The sequence below is a fragment of the Saccoglossus kowalevskii genome, chromosome 2 (assembly GCF_978046115.1).
Source record: "Saccoglossus kowalevskii chromosome 2, keSacKowa6.1, whole genome shotgun sequence".
NCBI classification, from domain to species: Eukaryota; Metazoa; Hemichordata; class Enteropneusta; family Harrimaniidae; genus Saccoglossus; species Saccoglossus kowalevskii.
The window spans coordinates 16,340,680-16,363,647 of record NC_140642.1 but is presented as its reverse complement, the minus strand read 5'-3'; the positions used below and the strand labels follow the sequence as shown (position 1 = coordinate 16,363,647).

The following is a 22,968-nucleotide window of genomic DNA, read 5'->3' as shown; positions in this document are numbered from 1 at the left end:
GATAGATCAGTACACTTTACCCCATTTTACGTATAATGGGGATTTGTGTAAAATGTCCATTTTCAGTTTCAGGGGGTTCAGCATTTTCCATTTAGGGGTGGGGACACCGTAGTTTGCTGTGAACGCTATTGGCGCTTCTGATGCTACTTTCTTGCGCATGATCTCGAAAGTGTGTCGCAGTGAAGCGTCCTTGTACGCCATCATCCTTTCACGGTTCGATCCACGTATAGGTCGCCTGATAGACGAGATAGATTCCGCTGTACTCCAATCGACGCTTTTGTTTTCATCCACGGTTTGATCAATGTCCAATGCTTCAAAGTTGTGAGAATCCGACTGCCGTGACGTCGCCGGACACACCTCTACGGAAGCCTTACTCGCATGTAGAGACGTATTGAACCCAATTACGTTTTTATGACCAACATGGTCTCGTAAGTGACTTTTGTGAAGCGGGGCGTACCTATCTGAGTGCCACGTGCAGTCTGGCACTCTGCATTTCCGTTTATGTTGTTCCATTAATTTAGTTTTCCATTTTAAAACTTTGGGACTCTCATAATCGTTTGCAGCTACGGATTCCGAATAATTATGAGACGGTGGCAGAAGAGCTTCAGCGCGCCCGTTTGTAGAATGACTGAAACATTTCTGCCCTACGTTTGTGTTAACTTTAATGCCGACAGCCGCTAAGTCGGCATTGACCAACGAACAATCTTTCCTGTGTTTGATCATCTGTTTGGCTTCAGCATTCGCTGACGCTCGCGACAGACTTGCAAGACGTGGTCCAGCTGACGACTGATTCAAATACGATGACAGGGCGGGTGTTATTAGCGGCCGTCCAGTCTTATGAAAGTGGTTGTAGGTTGCCGTGATTGACGCCCGATCTGATCCAGTCTCTCGATTTTTCCTAGCGTTGCGACCCAGCCGTGGTTCTATGAAATTAGTCGCCACCTCGGTTGATAACCCCATAGATTTTAAAAGTTGCTTCACAACAAATGAATGTCCAAACTTACTGGCCAGTTGTCGGCGTTGTTCAAGCGACGCTTTCTCCGCTGACAGTTGTTGAAGCAGGCGTTCCGTCTCGACCACTTCTTGGTCGATCTGAAGAGCACGTCTGTTTTTGTGGCATTCTAGAAAATGTAAATGTTTTTGTAACAGCTTGTCTTTCCCAGCTCGTTCGGTCGTGGATCTACGTTGGGAACTTTTCCTGGTAGCTTGCAGGATATCGTGACATTGCTGGTGCCGATTTCTCCACTGTGATGACTTTGGAACAATCTCGTGATCTGCCATATTGGAAAATCGTCAGATTCTTGCTTGTATCGATATTTCATTCACATAAAATGAAAGCAGCCACATACCACATACTAGTAGTCCATGCACTGCGGCGGTACTCGATTTTCAGGACAAATTGTTCGGCAAAACGCATGAATTCAAGTAAAGCGTTGTTAAGTTAACAAAGCCATGGTTTCCAACCACCGACTCGCTGTGTTTTGAAAGCAACGCTGTAAATCTTCCCCAATAGCAATGTGGTTGTCATAATCTAGCCCTCAGTATACCTTTCAATACTATAATCCGCCGACAAATACTGCACTAGAGGCAGACGTATGACGACTGTCAAAACATCTCAGCGACTGTTGGATGAAGACCAAACTTGTAATACAGTTCCCGGTCCGTAGTAATTATTTTGTAAATATAACAAGACACTTCGCGATGAGCGTCTTTTGCGGTCAGTAATATTTACGAACATTTGTGTTCACTATTGGCGATCCGTTCTGCTAGGATTGCCCTTAAAATCAATTTTGTGTTTCTGAGTGTGTGATTTCCGGTGTTTTCACGTATTAATTCTTCTGTGATTGTTTTGGCTTGGCCTATTTCCCTCAAACTTGACAGGCAGGTCACACCATCACCCTAGTTAGTTATTAGGTAAAATCTGAAGAAAAAAATTGGCCTATCGTTGCCATAGTAACAGCCAAAAAACTGGATAGCTTCGTGCTAAATGAATCTCCTCCTACAAATTTAGGATAAAACTCTTCAGACATAGCTCATTCTACTCAGCTCGAGTGTGGGCACTAAGTTAATATTTGAATTTTTGATATCTGTTTTCATTACCGACAAATTTGACTCTTCTGTGATTTTTTTGGTTGGGCCGTTTGGTTCAAACTTGGCGGGCAAGTCACACCTTCACTCTAGTTAGGTTGTAAAATCTGAAAACAAATTCTCGCTCACCGCTGCCATAGCAACAGCCAAAAACTGATTTTTGAATACTTTCGCCCCAAATTTATTACCTCCTACCAGTCTTTATATTATTATAAATAGCAGTGTTTATATGATCATGTTTTTGTTTTTGTTTTATTTTGGCTACGTTGCGCACTGGTAAGAGATCACCGGCGCCAACGTTGTTACACTCTATCAACGTAATCCCAACGCAACTTTGAACTATGAATGAACTGTAAATGCTGCCTTCAATCTTGGAGCTTTTTGCCTCCATGTTTCAATCTAGAAAATACTATCGCGAAACGGTTGGAAATAATAAATTTAACAGCAGAATACGTCCTAGCAATAAAATAAAGTGACTTCTAAGGACTGAACGTTTTTTTTGCGAACCTTGTATACGGGGCCCGGTTTTAGTTATAAACCGACGTTAGCTGCACGTTCATGTCCTACCATGGCAACAGCCGAAAACATGATACTTGTTTTTGAGCGGAGCGGATGCCAACCAGCCTACCGGCTTGTTTTATAAACTGGCTTGGTAATTCCCACCACCAATAGTAGACCATGTCACAGCATTTCAAGTACTTTTCCAACAAATCCAAAATTACTCGATATTTGTACTATGATTACATTTTAAGTTTTGATAATTTTATGGATACATGTACACTCACAAAAATACACCCAAACTAAGGGAATTTAGTATATAGCCTTGACAAAAAAGCATAATTTTCTTGTCTTAATATTTCTTTTTTTTTTCTATCTGTGTAACTTCATGTGGATATCCTGGTGAGATTTAAAGTTCAGTTCACAACTAACGGTTTTACAATATTAGAGGCTGTGAACTTGTCCATGGAGGCTGCAAATTATTAAATATTGTATTCACTGACATTTATTTTGTATTTGCATTTGCAATGAGTTCCACAGTATCTTTTTCTTACTGGTGTTTTTGTTTTGTCGATTGTTGTCAGTTGTTTGTTTTGTGTTCTTGGAATTTTGTACAAAAATCAACAGCGGTTAGATAGGTATGTTATTTCCATTATGCAGTATATTGTAGACAGTACTTGTATACTTTGTTATCCAGCATAAATATCAGATTGTTCGAAAGCATGAAATTGTAATGTAAATTTCGTTCATTAATGTTGTAAGATGGCGCTTTCTCCGGGGCCTTCAGAGTCTCACTGGCATGTTGACTATGTTTCGGCCCGTTTACTTACTTGTTGTCAGTGTCTGAGCACAGGGAGCCCAGGAACTATAATCAACTGTAATACGCAGTCTGTATGAGCGGGGGGGGGGGGGTATCGGCTGGTATCTAGTGTAAGAAATAGACAAGGGATGAAGGCTCCAGCCAGCTCACATTTTTTAAACTCGAAAAAACAGACGAAAAGAATGAAAAATAAAATCTAAAAAAAATAACAGGTTGAAGAATATTAGTTGCTTCTTCAAATTTCGCCAAAGCCCTACCTACATTTTACCGATATCTGCAGAATAAATCAAGAAAACTACACAAATTTACTCCATTTTGGAATTCCTAACGGTTTGCCCGAACGCATGGCACAGTTGGAGGCGTGGCCTGTTCAGCATTTGTCAACAACCAATCACAAGACTGATTACGAACCCCATCGAGGTCACGACTCAGTTAGCCTTGCTCAACTGGTTCGTAACCAGTCTTGTGATTGGTTGTTGACAAATGCTGAACAGGCCACGCCTCTAACGGTGTCGTGCGTTCGGACTAACCGTTAGGAATTCCTAAATGGAGTCAATTTGTGTGGTTTTCTTGATTTATTCTGCAGATATCGGTAAAATGTAGGTAATGCTTTGGCGAAATTTGAAGGAGCAACTAATATTCTTCAACCTGGTATTTTTTTTTTAGATTTTATTTTTCATTCTTTTCGTCCGTTTTTTCGAGTTTAAAAAATGTGAGCTGGTTGGAGCCTTCATCCCTTGTCTATTTCTTACACTAGATACCAGCCGATACCCCCCCCCCCCGCTCATAGAGACTGCGTATTACAGTTGATTATAGTTCCTGGGTTCCCTGTGGTCTGAGTGGTATATACAAAATACGACCAAGTGAACGTCAGAATATCAAAAAAACAGAAACCTAAAAATCAGTTGCCCATGCCAAGAAAGCCGCAGAACCAAAACAATCTGTCAGCCGTCGCCGTCCACAGCAGCGATATGATTTTACACATCGAAATTGAGAATCGCAGGTGTAGACAATATGCATAGAATTGAACACTAAATACATCTATCTATCGAATCATCAATCTTCATGAGTGACGTAACTGGCATTTCCATCTATTTGCTTCTATTCCCACTATCCTAAAACGCTCAAGTGAATGTTGTTAAATTCGCGAGTGTGCGTATTTTCGTACAGTGGCGTAAACATTGCTACAATCAAAGACGCGCTGAACAGAAAGTTAATTCTGGGCTAGTACCATTGTCAAATTCTGGGGAGTACAGGACTATTTATATGGGAGACGTTACAATAAGGAACTAATAAAATTGTTTGATTTGCATATCAAAATCCTTTATTGGAACAGAGCAAGTTCTATATTTACCAAAAAACAAAGTTATTATGTTTCTAGACACACAACAGACTCGAAACAATAGAAACCGTCCGATCCGAGCGACCTGCGTTCGTGAAAATCGAGTCTTATCGCCCTTGCGTTTCCGAGCAAAAAAACGTTGAGGCCAAAAACGACCGATTTTCGCCCAATCCTCTATGAATTTTTCATAATTCAGTCCAGCGGTTAGATAGAGTATTTATTGGAGACGCCCAGAGAACCAAAATTTGGGACGTGAATCGCTCCGGCGACGAAAAATCTGCGAAAATAGCCAAGGGGGTGAGGGACTGCATTTCAAAAACATATTTTATACATAGGGTATATATAATAATCACACGAATGCCAGCCTGGTAGAATACGTTCGATCGCGTCAGTTCTTTAATCGAATTCCGAACCGTTCCATTGCGCGTTTGTCTCTGTGTGTGTGCAGAGGAGTATTAGCTGATGTCTGGTCGCTGGAGGTAATGCGGTCTATCTGATTGAATGAAGGACACTGACGCAAACAATGTGGGTTTCTGAACAAATTGAACCACAGGGAGCCCAGGAACTATGATCAACTGTACGCACTCCCTATGAGCGGGGGGGGGGGGGGTATCGGCTAGTATCTAGTGTAAGAAATAGACAAGGGATGAAGGCTCCAGCCAGCTCACATTTTTTAAACTCGAAAAAAAACACGAAAAGAATGAAAAATAAAATCTAAAAAAATACCAGGTTGAAGAATATTAGTTGCTCCTTCGAATTTCGCCAAAACCTTACCTACATTTTACCGATATCTGCAGAATAAATCAAGAAAACTACACAAATTTACTCCATTTAGGAATTCCTAACTAAACGGTTAGTCCGAACGCATGACACAGTTGGAGGCGTGGCCTGTTCAGCATTTGTCAACAACCAATCACAAGACTGGTTACGAACCAGTTGAGCAAGGCTAACCGAGTCGTGACCTCGATGTGGTTGTTTTCGTACTGGGACTTTCTTGATATACTGTAAAATGACTAATTTTCACTGGGTTTAAATTTCACTGATTTACCATTTCAGGCATAATCAGTGGGTTTTAAATTCACGGTTTCGTCATTTAGATAATGTGTTCTATGTTAAATTTTACATATTCACTGTGTTTTAATTTAGCGCATTTTTCCAGTCAGCGAAATAAGCTAAATTAAAACCCAGTGAATAATTACCCCCTTTACAGTAATGTTCTATCCTTTATAAAATGTCTTTACCCTCAACAATTTATCTCGAGTACATCAGACTTTATATCCCAGAAAAGTCCTCTTTTACCATATTGTATTACACATACAATCCCTCTTGATCCGGATTATGAAACAAATTCAACAATATGATGTACATGTGAATTTTAAATTTGATTGTCTAGGCATATAAAAAATTATGTGCATCAAGGTCTCATTATGTTGAATGTAGGTTCCAAGTTCAAACAGAATCTTTCCATGCACGACTGAGACATGATCCGGAATGGTGAAAATGTGTCATTTTGTCTTATGTGTGAAGTTTGAACTTGATTCATCCAAGCTGGGGAAAGATACCGCTGGATACGAACGGATGAGTATGCGCATGCATGTACACGCACACACATACACATGAAGGAAGGTCAACCCATTAAGGTAGTTCCTGAACTGCATCTGAATGGGGACTAATAATTAGGGATTAAGTTGTGGGAGGAAAACTCCTACTATTAAAATTCATCACATTTAACACACACACCAATGTACAGAACAGTACTTTAACTATCAACTAAAAAGAATTTACATAATCACCAAATAAATAAATAAAAAAAACACTGCATAAATGTAATGGAGAATTAATTATACCTTGATTTTATTATCAAAATAGTTCTGATAAAAACTGTTTACAAAACACATTAATTTTGTCATATACACATACATACGTCCTTAATAAGAATGTTAAAACATTGTCTACAGAGAGCTGTATGTAATCAAATATCAACATAGTTTGTCAATACACACATGAAACTATATGAAAAGTGACACAAATATTTGTTTATATTCAGTGTTGAGACACAAATGAAATACACATGGTTTCTGATCTGATCCACAGTAAAACTTTTTTTTTTACATATTAGCGAAACAATGATATGCCTGTAAAATTAAAGAATTATCCCAACAAAATGAATAGCAGTCGACTTGATTCAGAGTATAAAAAGTGCACATGAAAAAATGACTTTGCATTCTCATTTTCAGCCATTTAATTTCTGGAGAACACATTTTATGTTGCCGTTTCTATGCATGCAATGTAAGCACTCCCAGAGAGATCACATGGTAGTTTTCCAACAAGATTGAAATTAATATGAGCTTCACTCAATTCTTCCCTAGAAGTCATCACAGTAAATAGTCCAATAGTGGCAGTACAATATGTTGTAAAATGCAGTGCACTCCCCCTACTCAGTCCATCGATGTGCACAGCTAGAAGCACCGCACACATAGTAAAGTCGCATACCCTCCTGGAATGAAGCAAAACAATCAGAGATGGTTACATGTACAAATTTTGAACTTATTTCAAATTATAATAGTTCAGTGTTCACATCAGTGGTTTCTATCAAGACAACAAGGAGGATGAAAGTTTCATATAACATTGGTCAGCTACATGGTCTGATTTGAGAATCAGGAAATGAAATAGTGTTATTCTCTAATTTTATTTACTGTATTAATTTCTCAGTTTGTTAAAATAAGTGACTACATGTATCTGGACAAGTACATTCTCTCTGCTCTACAATAAAAGCAGACAAATGAGTGTAGCTATTGATTGCCTAATACCTCCGATATATATCACAAGAGATTTAGGGGAAAACAGTCACTAGTCATGTTCAGGCTACACCAAATACAGGCCAAGATTATGCTAATCTTGTATGTTTGCATATCAGCTAGACCCAATCACGTTCATGCATGCAAGGAAGCAGTGGTTAGCACAGGCTAATGAATGCCCAAACTTGTTAAGAATATACGTATCTTCAGTCTTTTTAACTATGATTACAGTACAGTAACCAGGAAGGTATACATGTTAGTTCTATGGTTTTAAAATAATACCAAAGCAAATTTGGAAAGTGCAGATTGCAGCATAACATGAAGTAGTCTCATCGTCAGTTCATTTTTTTCTCGAGAACAATATCTCTCCAGATGTGCTCGCGTTGATTGTCATGTTGGAAATGGCATACCGAAATGAATAGTTATGAATCTAATAGTAAATCTACCAAGTGAACATTAATACAATGGTATTTTGAGCACTTAGCGTTTTTGAGCCTGTGCTAAGAAGCTGTGTGCAAACACAACTACTGTCCAAAAAAACACTTACTAGTAAGTCTTATTAGCCCAATGTGACAAGTTAACATAAGCACACAGTGCATTGTACAAGTTTCTAAAACAACATTCAATCCCTCCTATCATACTTTTCCAGTTATGCAATCAATCCACTAAAAATCAGTCAATACTTACATCAGCCCTGGCAGACTGTGACTGGAAAAACACTGCCTCTCTATGACCACACCTTGGACATGGATGGTCCTCTGTTCTCGGAAGAGTGGGATCGGCTATGACATCAGCTACAATCTGTGTTAACTCACTACATAATAAGACAAAGTAGTAATGTAAACAGACATATGGCACACATTATAATAAGGGATTCATAGAAAATTTAACGAAAACCCGGTAACAATAATTTATTTGCTTTATCACCAGCGAATGTGCATACATAACAGTTATCCATCAACATACAAGTCATATTTTAACACTCCAGTAAGCAATAAAGGCAATTTTTGGTTTATCCAAGAAAAAAAAATGTGTGGCAGTATAAAGGACTAGAAATAAGTGTAAATAATATGTTCTAATATATATTAGGATTTAAATCAACAACACATACAATATTAACTAAAAGAACATGTGCTTATATTGTCTATGGTCATATTCCACTGATCTATATGTACCCGGGTAGCATACAATGCTAGCAATTTTATGTGTACAATTAACTAAAGATACGCATACGTTACAATGATATGAGGAAAGTAGTACTTCTGTTATGGTTATTTCTGGTGACCTTATCTAATTTTTTATTCCATTTTAGTGTATTTCACTAGTATAGAGCCATATTTTTAGGTGAGGAAAATAGCCATAATGATCTACACTGTATTATCAGTAAAAATCGTATGTTAAAAGAAAAACAGATGCATTTTGGATTATACAAAAATAGAATAAACATACAGACCTGAGAAACAATTACACAAATTTTGGAAGGATTTGAAGAGTGCATGTATAAACTATCACTGAATGTTTGATAGATGTTAATTTGGTTGTAGCACTTACTCGACTTCATGCTGGATTTTGTTCACATATATACAAGTATTATCAGCCTCTTGTTGGTAGTCACAATTACGACACTGCAGAGATTAAATAAAAAGCATGACATCACATTGCATTACGACATAACATTTCCTAAGAAATCAGAGATAAAGTTGTTACCGGTAAATGAACAAATCATGAGAAAACAACTCAAACAACACCTGCATGTTGAATATGAAGAAAGCAATGTAGGTAAATTAAAAAAATATGCCATAAGACCGGTTCGCAGCAATATTTTTTATTTATCTCATCTCTCTTATTTATCTTTATATGTGTTCGAAAAAAATATGAATTATAATATTGCTTCTTGAAATGCCAAACTTCATCTTTAGCATTAGTTGCAAATAAACCCTGGGGGAATCACATGAATAATGTACTATCTTCTACTACCATACATGTATATACATAATGTCAACTTTGTATGAGAGACAAACAGCCGACTCAAACGTGTTTTCAACATGAGTCCAGGTGTAGGGGTCATATTTTAATAATCAGGACATTGTGTTGATAAATCCAACGGTAAAAACTATGGTAAAAACTAGCAGAATACATTATAAATGAACTATGTAAGATAATTGATCAGAAAACAAACAAAAAATACTATAATGAAAATTTCTAGTAAATTATACTAATACTAGACAACATCCTAATAATCACTCAACAGGAGATTCTTCTTTAGTAGTTTTATTCCTTTGTAAAGTCGCCAATTTAAGAGTTATGCAAAATATTGAAAATAGGGTACTCGTGGATGGAAAGTCAAATGTTTCCAAAAAATGGAACATAATTATTAAAAAGCAACATCCAGTGAAAATTCCTGTTGAGTGCTTATTAGAATGCAAATTACTAGTACTTGACAGAAATTTTCAATAAAGTATTTTTGTTTTCCAATCAGTTACAGTTCACTTTAAATGTATTTACAGCAAGTTTTTAACTTTCTTTGGATTCAGTGTAAGGATCCTTGCATGACGTAATAGTCCCAGTCAAAATAAGACCCTGAAGGCACAGACCACAACTACACAGTACTACGAATGTCAGCTTTGTAAATAACAATACATGGTTTCAAAAGTTAATGTAATGATACAATACTATACGACTACATGTACAAGAACAGAAGTGTAATTGAATTATGTTTCCAAAGCAAAATGGCGGTATTTAAAGTATGGCTTACCATGGAGGTAGAAAAGAGAAGGAGTGAGGACGCTATTGTTTCCGCTGGTTTCATGATGCTTTGGATTTGTTTACTCAGTACACATTGTAATTAGTTTGCAAACACGCTGTACAATGTCACAGTTAATCGGCTTACGTGTTTCGGCTGTATTCGGAAGCTTCACGAAGATTCTCAACGCACTGCGCATGCCCAAACAAATAACAATAATACAAAATGCCGCGAAAAACGTACGCTGAGTGTACTCAATGCCCGAAATCTATTACAACAAAAGGCGTGATTTTCGACATCTGCACAGTTCTGCACACCAATGAAAAATGACGAGTCAAAACATCTTGTTATAATCTTATCATGTATCTTTAAATTTCACTGCGGAAATTTGCGGGAATTTTTTAATCAATGTCCAAAGTTGGACGACTATTGCGATAAAAAATATCAAAAAGAAGTAAGCACACATCTTGGGAGCGTCCGTATGCAGAATTTCCGGTATCTACAAGTGTGAAATGACCTTTGTGGTCCGATAAAGGTCATTACGCATGCACAATTCTGGTATTTATGGTTTGCGCATTCAATTATATAGACGATGTTTAAACGTAATTTATTTTTTTCAGTTCTACTCTCGTTTTCTTGTGTAAATAAGCGGCTATCATCATGTAGATAAAACGACTTCTAAACAAAAACAATAAGTGGCTTAACCAGACTGAAAACAAAGGATGTTTATAAGATTAACATGGGCTTAAATAGCGTCCTTACTCCTTCTCTTTTCTACCTCCATGGGCTTACTCACCGCATAAAGTAACACTCTATTTTCTTTGTCTTCTTTGGGGTAAAGCATGTTGTTACTACAGAAGGAAAAGAGTGTGAATATCAGCATATACCAAATTGTCTCTATTGCGGTTACTGTATCTAAATTACAGTGGTTTCTAAGGCAAAAATAAGTAATATTTTCAAGGATTTTGCATGCAATTTTGGAGTCATAGGCACTTCTATTTGAGATGCGCTTCTAACAAAGCAAATATAGCATTAGTGGTGTCTATGAAAACAACACCCAGCTGACAGCTGAATCGCTAATTTACATATACATGTACATGTATATGATAAAATGTTACACCAACAGACAGCATTGCAGTCCACACCAGGAATGTGTTACTAAGTGAGTTACCAAAATCTGAAAAGGTCATGATCATTCATGATGGTTTCTGCTCAGAAATGATTAAGTAATTGAAAGAAGAGAATCTACAAGAAAAAGATGTTTTATCTTCATCAAATTCTAAAGTTATTTTATAAAATATTAATAACAGAAAACTATATATATTTCTGGAGACATTCATTCAGACCGACAACAAATCCTGACAGATATTGAATTCCATCTAAAATCACAAATTCATTCCAGAAACTTAAAAGTAGAGATGGGGAAATGATAAAAAGCATTGGAAGTTTTGTAAACGGGTGTTTCACAACACGAAATAGAATTGTATAATTTTCTTTTGATACTACTTGTACTACTTTTGGCACAGATCTAGAAGCAGTACCTACACACGAATTGGTGACGTCATAAAATACATGACCTTCAATCGGGGTCGTTTCCTCGGTATATACGAATTGGTATATACAAATTACAATAAAGATACTTAAGACATTACACATAAGGTAAAACAAATCACGTGACAATATAATGATAATAACGGTAATAAATCCTAGCTTAACAGTTGAACAGAACGCTCATATAGTCAGTCGGGTGACGCCGAGGGTCACGAACTGTGTTGCAAAATGGCCGTGTGGTTGAAACTGGGTCATGGCGTGACGGGTGAGGAAGACATCATTAAACACTCAAAATCACAATAAAACGGGGAAGTGGTTGCATATTACGGCGTAGCTAACATGGAAAATAAAAAAACGCCCAATACAAACGACATGGGTTCGAATCACACTAGATACACACTCACCAGAACCGAAGCAATCAGAAACCAGCAATCGTTTTGGCTTTTCCGTTCAACTCATCGGAACACTGGAGTAGTTAGAAAAATGAACACCACTTAACGACCAACGTCGTGGCGTGGTACACAAGCGTGCCATCAAAATAAAACAAAATCAGCTTGAAAAGACAGTGGGTTCGAGTCCCGCTCAGAGCTACCGTAAAAACGTAAATCAAATAAACTGAAATCTTTCAAACCGTAAACAAGTAAACAAAGAACGTCGCAAAAAAATAATAAACCTCACAAAACTCCACCATACAAAACTGAATGAATAAATAATAAAATAACTAACGTCTTAAACTGGACGACGCGCAATTTGTTCAACAGTTTCCAGATTGTGACATGAGATGAGCAAGACCCAAGTCAAGGTAAGTTTTGTTAAAGTGTCGATGGCGTTCCCTATATTACGAAAACAATTCAGGCAACAGACGAATATCTTCTGTGGTGTTGTGGAATTTATACCGTGTCTGCGGAATTGTTGATTGAGGGTTCGAAGCCAGCAGTTAACATTTTGTTAGAAAGTTTCACAATTAAATCAAATATCCAATGATACCAGTATATTTATTTCATTATTTTAACAACTTGCAATGGTGGAAGTTGGTCAAACACGAGTTCTTACACCTAAATAAGTATCAAATATTTGTCGACACATTTATTCTCTCAACCTTGTAGAGGTGGAAATTAATTAAACAACAGGTATTTACTCACAAATATAATGGTCAATATTTGTCCATACATTCATTCTGTCAATTTAAGAACTTGTAATTGTTGGAATTAATCAAATGAGAGTTGTCTACACCAAAATAAGTTTCAAATACTTGTCCATACATTTATTCTCTCAATTTAACAACTTGTAATGGTGTAAAATAATTAAACGAGAGTTGTCTACACCAAAATAAGTCTAAAATATTTGTCCGCACATTTATTCTCTCAATTTAACAACTTGTAATGGTGTAAAATAATTAAACGAGAGCTGTCTACACCAAAATAAGTCTAAAATATTTGTCCGCACATTTATTCTCTCAATTTAACAACTTGTAATGGTGTAAAATAATTAAACGAGAGCTGTCTACACCAAAATAAGTCTAAAATATTTGTCCATACATTTATTCTCTCAATTTAACAACTTGGAATGGTGTAAAATAATTAAACGAGAGCTGTCTACACCGAAATAAGTCTAAAATATTTGTCCATACATTTATTCTCTCACGTTAACAACTTGTAATGGTGTAAAATAATTAAACGAGAGTTGTCTACACCAAAATAAGTCTAAAATATTTGTCCGCACATTTATTCTCTCAATTTAACAACTTGTAATGGTGTAAAATAATTAAAGGATAGCTGTCTACACCAAAATAAGTCTAAAATATTTGTCCGTACATTTATTCTCTCAATTTAACAACTTGTAATTGTAGGAATTAATCAAATGAGAGCTGTCTACACCAAAATAAGTCTAAAATATTTGTCCGCACACTTATTCTCTCAATTTAACAACTTGTAATGGTGTAAAATAATTAAACGAGAGCTGTCTACACCAAAATAAGTCTAAATATTTGTCCGCACATTTATTCTCTCAATTTAACAACTTGTAATGGTGTAAAATAATTAAACGAGAGCTGTCTACACCAAAATAAGTCTAAAATATTTGTCCGCACATTTATTCTTTCAATTTAACAACCTGTAATTGTGGGAATTAATCAAACGTGAGTTGTTTACATCAAACTAAGTATTTAATATTTGTTGAGACATTTATTCTCTCAATTTAACAACTTGTAATGGTGTAAAATAATTAAACGAGAGTTGTCTACACCAAAATTAATCTCAAATATTTGTCCACACATTTATTGTCACAATTTAACCACTTGTTAATAGTGGAAATTACTTAAACGCGACTTGTTTAATCAGTTGACATCAATGCAACTTACCCGCAGACAGTGCACAACAGAGTATCATTATTGAGCAATTATAAACAGGAAGTGTCTTGGCATTAGGGTTAGGGTTGGGTCAGGTATGGGCAACGGAATTATTAACAGGAACGTGTCTTGACATTAGGGTTAGGGTCGGGTCAGGTATGGGCAACGCAAATGGCAAACACCCAATTGGCAAGATGTACACTAACGGGTTATGGCATGCATGTAGTTTACACAAGTAAAAACACAAAATTGGCAATTTTTTGGACAATTGTAACTCAATAATAGAAATATGTTGTATTTCTATATATATACACACACTATATAGTCTTATCAAATGCAAACACATCCAGTTAATCCATTGTGGTCTTGTGGGTCAGTTCTCTACATAGTCATCAGGAGGACCTGGGTTCAATTCCCTTGCCTGCCCATCTTTTTCTCGCAAACACCATTTGGCAATAAAGCTAAATATGACAACAAATTATTTAATTTGCATGACCACCCACATAGCTCAGTTGATTTGTACTATGACAGCAATGTGAGCGATCGCTGGTTCGAATCCAGTATGTTTAGTTAGATTTTTGAATGCTAGTGAAGACAGTGCTCCTATGAATAGGACTTAAATCCTAACTCCTGTGTGAAGACACTCGTGGTACAGTGGACAAGACAGTGCGCTGGGAACTAAAAGATCGCAAGTTCGAATCACGGATTGGACACTCCTACAAAAGACATGAAAGACGTTAAAAACATAAACAGCGGATTCAAAAACTTAAGTCAGGAAAACAGAACACAAGAATACTACCCCACGTGGAAGCCAGCCGAAGTCGTCGAAGAACGAACACAGTCGAAGAACGAACACAGTTGACAGCTGTAGGTCACGTGCAACAACAGACACGAGGAGCATGGCTGCTCTCCAAATGGGTCCCTTCTTTTGTATTGACCCCCCTAAGGATTGCTAATCCCCCTTTCTAACTCTTCCCCCAAAAATAATATATCGCCCCTTTTAAAATGTATTGAGCCACAAATTAATGAATATTCATGAGCACAGAAACTGCTACGTCATGAATAAATTAGCATAATTTTAAAAAAATTTGCATAAAGTGTAGGTACTCCTTCTGGAGCTCTGCCCTACTTTTTAGTTTTTGTTACCCATACATATCGCTAACAACTGTTAGAATAGAAATGTTCTTATGGCTTTGCTATTCATTTGCACCGGCACAGTAAGGTACTACTAAATCAACGCGTACAAGACAAACATAGCGAACTGTGAAACATGACTTTATACGTATTTTGACTGTTGCGTTTTCAGGAGACACCCCTCACTCCATTAATATAAGCAGGGTTGTATATTACAACACAACATTGTCGAATATTGAATGAAAAACGTGCGGTAGCTTACCACTCTTGGCAAAATTTGATGCCTACAAAACCAGGCCCCTGATCTTGATGCTCACGACCGAAATCCATTCTACTTAAGTCGATGATGACTTAAACTTTGTTGACAGTGCTTCCTACAGCAACAGTGTGAGGAAATATTCACTAAATCAGCATAAACGTCACGCCAATATCACAACTCTAACAAACAAGTTCATCCGGCTGTATCCGGTGATAAGGCATTGTGGGATCGAAAACAATAAATTTAACGTGAGGGCGCTACACTCCAAACTGGAATAGGTTTAAAAAACGCAAAACTGACTGGAACAATACGTAAGCCGTTTTGTGGATATTTTTCTGGCGTGATAGCATAGTGCATCACTTGGTAATTTAGAGAGGGACACTTCTCTCGTTGTACTGTTATCGCAGGCAAACAGTTTTAATATGAAACAGACGCAATGTGTCTCGATTTGAATTCATTCAATTTCCATAAACTTCAGCAAATACTGTGAATGTACTAATAATAACAAAACGTTGTTTAACGAGGGTAACATAGTATGTTTACGTTTATCTTTCTCTATGGTTCTCAGAAAAAATAATACACAACTAGACAAAATAATGAAAATGACTGACAAATGCAATCGCAAATTGTTAAAATGCATCAATTTGAAAGTATTTCTTTATCCGGTTGTCTATTTTTCTAACTATTCCACACACATGCTCCTCGAATTGTCAGGCTGTTTTTTTTAAAAAAAAAGTATGTTGTGTGTTCCAGGTTCTGCCTTGACCTAAAGATTGTTGGCAACTGTTGATCTAGTGTTAATAGTGTGTATACCTCTAATATATGTAATCATTTCTCTCATATATGGAGGTGCTATGCAAACAAATGAAAAGATGATACAATGGAGACCAATGAAGATATCTTAAAAACATCAAGAATCAGACGAGTTGCACGTTTCTGTAATTTCAATAGTTTTAACATACCTGAAGAAAAGCCTCATACTGAAAAACTATATGAAAATTACATACACATAGCAGTACATAAAAATACATAAGGTACATTAGATTATCCGATTGGGGTCAAAAGATTATCGAAATTTTGTGTTTAACAATTGTGACATAACTATTATTTTAGAGTCAAATCATCTTCACGGTGTTTTTGTTACCCACTGTACGTAATAAATTTACTGATTTTAAGAATGAAAAAAAATAGAATACAACATTTCAATCAATATCAATCACCAGTGCCGGTCACGGTCAAGACAAACTTAAGATTTGTTTAATCAGTGGTATGTCAATCATATGTGGGATAGAAAATTTAAGTATTTTTCAAAATTGAATAATAGATGTTTCTAAAATCAATTGCGCAATTGGAATTTCTGTTAAATGACCGTGACGGCCAAACGAGTTCAGGAACCTTTTTCTTACATTCGTATACTAGATGAGCTTTTTTCTAATATTCAAAAACTAAAAGTGTCTGATTTGGTATTTATTTTTCGATTTCAACGTGGTAAATGACGGCCAAGCAAATGCTGGATACTGAGGATAGTTCTACATGACAAGGTGCTGATTAAACAACATTTAATTAATTCGCGTATGTCAACCTTTGGAGGCGCATCGAACTATCAATGAAGGCCAACAGTTTATTTAAATTATGTCTTTACGATTGCTTGACAATTTTGATATTTTGTTTCTACTTTTGAATATTCAAGTTGCGATTAGGCCATTTCGTTTATTAAAGTGCGCCACCACTGCTTGAGTTCACTGACAGTCACGGCCAATTTGATCTTGAAGAGTGCTCTTAATACTCGCGTTACATGCATACATTTTTACTGACGGTCAGGTATTTCTAAGTTGTTGGCCGTGAACTCGTAGTCATCGTGAAAATTCAGCCTTGTTGAGGCGGCAATGAAATGGCGTGGGGCGTCTTCCAATTTTAGCAACGTTTCAAAAAGGTTAATGACAGCGCGTCGTGGCATTGGTGGTGATAATTTGGATCTTAGACGTTTTCCAAATAAATCCACACATTCTGCTATTCACTGATGACTGGCGCAATTATCCCCACAATTCGCTTACAATACATTGACTAATAATTCCTAAATGTAGACATAATAAAAAAATAATTACAAAAATCCACCGACCGCCAACAAAAAAATCGATAGAAGACGGCCACTCCTACAGACCATGCACAAAAGTGGTCTGTAGCGGGAAAGTGATGTAATTATACTCGCAGACGATGTTTTTTTTACTAGCCGTCTTTTACCATCGTGCAATACTCATACACCACCAAAGACAATTCATTAAAATTGGGGTTATTAATAAGGGGGACGAATATAGTTTAAGATACTTAATTAAATGTCGGACTTTCGTATAATTTATTTGAAACAGTTGAACACATCTTTGAAGACAAATATGCTAGCATTTCAATGCAGGAATCACGCGATAGACTCTAATCGAAACACGTTTTGGTGCCATGTTACCGCGGACTGAAGACATAGTATAACATATATAATCAACGTGTAGTGATTGTTGTCCATTTTTAGTCCCCATTAGGGTGAAAAAATAATGTAAATGTGTATGCGTTAATAATTATATTTAATAATACACGTCACGGTATGTGTACGTTTCACCGATCAATGTGTCAACAGCCACGTTATATAAATAGGACTTTATGTCTTTTGTTTCAACGCTTAGACGTCACGTACAAAATTTCACAGTTTGAAACGGGCGACAGAGGGCTCAGTTGCATATGAGCCGAACCAATTCATGATTCAAGTTGTGACGTGAGCCTTTCATATTATTTGACGTTGGAAATCCTGTTTTCACCAAAATAAAAACATGACCCCGGGGCGAAATCAGCGCACTTATATAACCATGACTGCAGTAATTGTTGTTCGCCGCGCTATTTGACACCGTCCTATCGGCAAAGCAAATATACACCAGATGATGACACCCGATTATATCTCGGACTCCACCGACATCTGCTATCACCAAACAAAATCGACACAAATCGGACACCGACCTGAAACTTCAAATAAATATGTCCTCTAAACCAATTGTCAGACCCAGACTGGCATTTAATAATTATAAGATTAACTATCATTATAGGTATTTTACTATTTATGAAAACCGTACGTCTGACATTATTGGATCATCAGATACAAATATAACGATTCGATCACATTAAGCATACTAGTAGATAGAGGCAGGTGGGACACGTTAAAATAAATTAGAGGGCAACTATGTCGATAATTAAATAATAAAAAAAAATTCATGTGAATGTTGTATCAGAATGTCATCATGACCCCATTCTTGTTATCATAGTGACACCTATTAGTATATATGTGTGACAGTTCACGGACACAGAGGTTGTGACACGGGCGACTCGGACGACTGCGCTATGCAACTCACGCGCTCCCAGCCTTATATCCAAGACGCGAAGATTTTGCGACAATTAAAATGTCTGATGGAAACGAATTTGTTGTTTTACTACCATCCGTACCCGTCCAATATAGTGTTCTTTCTGTGTGTGCGAATGTGACGCCACCAAAGTAATATACTTTTATATTCGATTCGGCGCATATTCGGTATGTTATCTCGCACCATGCCAACACGCGGCTAGGCCAATAGGAGTTCTACAATGTAGTAGTGATTATATACTGTAACCTGGTTATGGAATGCTACACAATGTATACGACATCAAAATCAAATTGACTATAAGTTGTTGTATTTTAACCCAGTACGGGATATTTTTAGAGAACAAAATTGTCTGAAAAATATATGTCCTGAGAGTTTCGTATAAGAATGTTTCATTTCATTCATAAAAAAAATTAAAAATCATTCGTCAGAACATCTTGAATAATTCATGACAGTCATAAGTACACATCTTATTCCTATATATGATCCTTTTTATATAATGGATTAACATTTTGGGATAAAACGTTCTTTTTATTGTAAATCCGGCAATACTGTACATAAGCCTAATGATATGTAGATTTTCTATACAGATATAACGAGGATGAAAGGCTATTCAGTATGTTTTCCGTTCGTCTGTTTTGAGAGAAAACAAAACAAAAAAGCCTATTTTCGAGAGAAACACACATACACTTCACTAGTTTGAGGAAAACAAATATTTTCACACAATTCACACACAGAGCTAACTAAAAATATATATCATGTAGGTGTTCAAATGCCATCTTTACTGTAAAATATAGGTTTGAGTATAAGCGCCCACGAACCTGGGTCTCATCCTTAAACAACTGGCTATACTACGATAATACGTTTGGCAACACAAAATACAACAATGCTATGTAAACGAGTCTACACGTTAGGGACTGCAACTTTTTATTGGCCATATCTCAATCTGACCAAATACTCAGTCATTACCCGGGAAATAGCACACGCCCCAGTATGCCCCAATTTTGTATGGTCAATATGTGATATCAAGATAAATAATCAGACCGCGTCACACCGGTCTTTCCACCCTACTCACTGGATCCTATTCGGCAAGGATCATGCAGGGCTGACGCTTCAAGTGAATGATCTACATCGGAATGGTGACACTTAACTCTGTTCTGATACGTCAAGCTTGGTAAGTTATGTAACTTATTTGTCCCGTCGCCCAACCTTCCTGTTTTTTAATCACGAGTCGCCACCATCACCACCAGTAAAGGCTTTTTTATTCGGCCTTTTCACCACCACAGGCTCAGGAGTATATATCGAGCTCACAAAACCATGTGATTCAGACGTTTTTTTTTCCCAAAAGTGACTGGTTGCAAAAATCGATAAACAAATATGATGATATGAGAGTAATCACGTCTGTCAGTTGTTTTCTTGGTAAATTAATCGAATCATGTAAAGGACGGGAACAAAATCATAGCATGAAAAATAGTGTGTGGCATAAAAGTAAGAATAAGAAATAATACTATAAATAAAATAATGTACTAAACAAATTATTTCTATTTGGTTGACAGAGATATTGTAGAAATAGAAGTATTTATAAAAATGTATGGCTTTCTGGAGGTTAAGTGCTAATTACTACTAAACACAGATATACACAAGTGTTTACACTGTTAGCGGTAGAGGTTCTATGTCAAACTCAGATTGTTATGTCATCTCCCAGAGACGGTTTCTTTTAGTTTTCAAGTTGTCACAGCCCCTCTGTGGTTTTGTTCACCAAATAGTTGGTATTGGCGGACTACCTCAGATAAAGAAAAGTATCGACAATATGAACGGTTTTATTTTACTCCAATTTACTACGTCACAGGAGCGATATCCTCGCTAGGGAACGAGAACTGTGCGACTCCCTATTAAAGGCAAGGCCGTTGCGCATTGTTGCGGATTGTTGCTGAAGATTAAAGTTCGTGATTGTTTGAAGTGTTATCAAAGATTTATAAATTCTTGCAGTCCTATGTATTAGTTATTAGCGAACTGGAGACCGGTGGTATTCCACCATGAGATAGATGCTGCACTGCAGTTTTTACATGTTATTCCGTAATATCATTAATTGTTTTAATGCAATACAAAGTATTATCGTCGTCCTATTATTAAAACAGCCATGCTATCACGCTTTGATTAAGCTTCTCGTTAGTACTGGAACTTTGACCTTTGGGCTATTCTTGTCTTTCTTTAACCTCTCCAAATGTTTGCTATCATGAGATTTCTGTCAATACACCACATCATGGATTGTTCCAACGAATGCCTTTCTATATACATCAGTTGTGGTCTTTTTATTTTTGCTCAAAATAGTTTATATTTGTGACGCAATGCCGATTGGATGCATGTGATGCGATGTGCTGAGATGCGATACGATGCTGAGCGGTGCAATGAGATGCGACGCAATGAGGCACAATTCGATGATTCATGTTCATGTACAGTGAAATATTCAGTTCCGTAGATGGAGGTGTGCTACCTGATGACAACACACATACTGAATACACGTACTGTTACACACCTGTTTTGTAACCGCGCCCACATCCGAGGTAATCCTCGATACACGTCACACAAATAGATGACGTCAAAAATTAGGTATTGCCCCACAATCAGTGGTTAAGCAGTAAAATTATATCTCTGTGGAAGGATTAGCGATGCGCAGTTACTGCTAAATAGCTCCCATGTATGCGACGCTCACAATGGATGGAGGCGATGAGTTTGTTGTGTCTGTCCGTGTATTAAAAATCTCAAAACTTCAAAGCGGATTTTGATTAAATTTTCTATATATTGGTGTTGAACATCTGCTGGTTGCAGGACCCTAACTTTTAATATCATTGCTCCTTCGCTGACTGTTGGTACTTTTCATTTTTTAGATATTTTTTTAGAAAGCAAAAACAATGATTGTATATATTCTGTATTCACACGGGAGCTTTGCTTTGATTACAAATTGGGAGATATGTGTTACCAGTAGCTCCTGAGCAAAGCGAAACGACCACTCGCGTAGTCGCCAATGGTGATTACAATGAGTGTAAAGTAATAATATTATGAATGCTCCATGATAAGCACTGTGAAGCACTGCCATACGCCAGCCAGACACGGAGCGACGCATATTCGTTCTGAGATTCGGTATATACACACAGCTTTGGTTTTGAAAAAAAAAAGTATATGAGTACACATTTCTCTTAATTTGGTTTCTACCACCACACTCGTTTTGACAAAGGTCAAGTAGTATATTTTTCAGAGTGAATGCGAGCCAGTCGTCGAGGGCCTTTTCGGCCTTCCCGGTCGTCTTTCGTTTTACTGCTTCAGATGGACCCAAATTAGTTTACACTGTGTTTATCCGTTGCTTTCTAGGAATATACAATCACTCGACCCCCCCCCCCCGTTTACAGTGATTCCGGTTACAAAGGGAGAACTTAAGTCAGTACTGGGTTTGCCAGGAAGAATATTCTCTTCCAAGCTGACATACGTGTATTTCTATGACTGGGGTCACGGTTGGGTTAGCACTTTACGAAAAACTAAGCTAGCTTCCGGTAATGCTGGCGCCAATAATCGTTTATTTCGAACTATGCCACTAGTAACTAGCAACTATTTAGAACCGGGTTTGGAAATAATGCAGAGCGCAACAATGCGTACTTTCTAGACAATTAAACGACAGTTCCACAACTAAACTTTACCACCAGACTATGGTAAACCTCGTGTTTAACTACAATGGCATGTAGTAATCCCACAATGCATGTCTTCTAATTCTGTTTTCAATAACTGGTATGTACAAACACCAGTGTTGTTATTAATATCTCCTTTTTGTTCGAATTAAGGTGGTGACTATTTCACACGGACAAGTTTGGATGCCATGTCCGCATACTGTGTGCGATATATATATATATATATATATATATATATATATATATATATATATATATATATATATATATTTGCCTATTCACCGCCCATTCATTCATCCATCCATTAGGAACA

The 22,968-nt window shown here is 37.0% G+C and overlaps 1 protein-coding gene across 1 annotated transcript; it reads right to left on the bottom strand.

Annotated features, from left to right (window-relative positions):
- Window positions 1-6,575: 6,575 nt before the first annotated feature.
- Window positions 6,576-15,790, bottom strand: LOC100373601 (DNA-directed RNA polymerase II subunit RPB9-like). The gene is made up of 5 exons (XM_002730668.3): window positions 15,584-15,790; window positions 11,086-11,140; window positions 9,098-9,171; window positions 8,234-8,360; window positions 6,576-7,245 (listed from the first exon to the last, which is right to left on the bottom strand). The coding sequence occupies exons 1-5, from the start codon at window positions 15,649-15,651 to the stop codon at window positions 7,183-7,185; spliced, it is 387 nt and encodes a 128-aa protein (XP_002730714.1). The 5' UTR covers window positions 15,652-15,790; the 3' UTR covers window positions 6,576-7,182.
- Between the last annotated feature and the right edge of the window lie 7,178 nt (window positions 15,791-22,968).

Coding starts and splice junctions, on each gene's coding strand:
- LOC100373601 (XM_002730668.3), bottom strand. CDS start 15,651: ATGGATTTCGGTCGTGAGCATCAAGATCAGGGGCCTGGTTTTGTAGGC. Junction 9,172..11,085: donor ATAGAGTGTTACTTTATGCG/GTGAGTAAGCCC, acceptor TAATCTCTGCAG/TGTCGTAATTGTGACTACCA. Junction 7,246..8,233: donor CACAGTCTGCCAGGGCTGAT/GTAAGTATTGAC, acceptor GCTTCATTCCAG/GAGGGTATGCGACTTTACTA.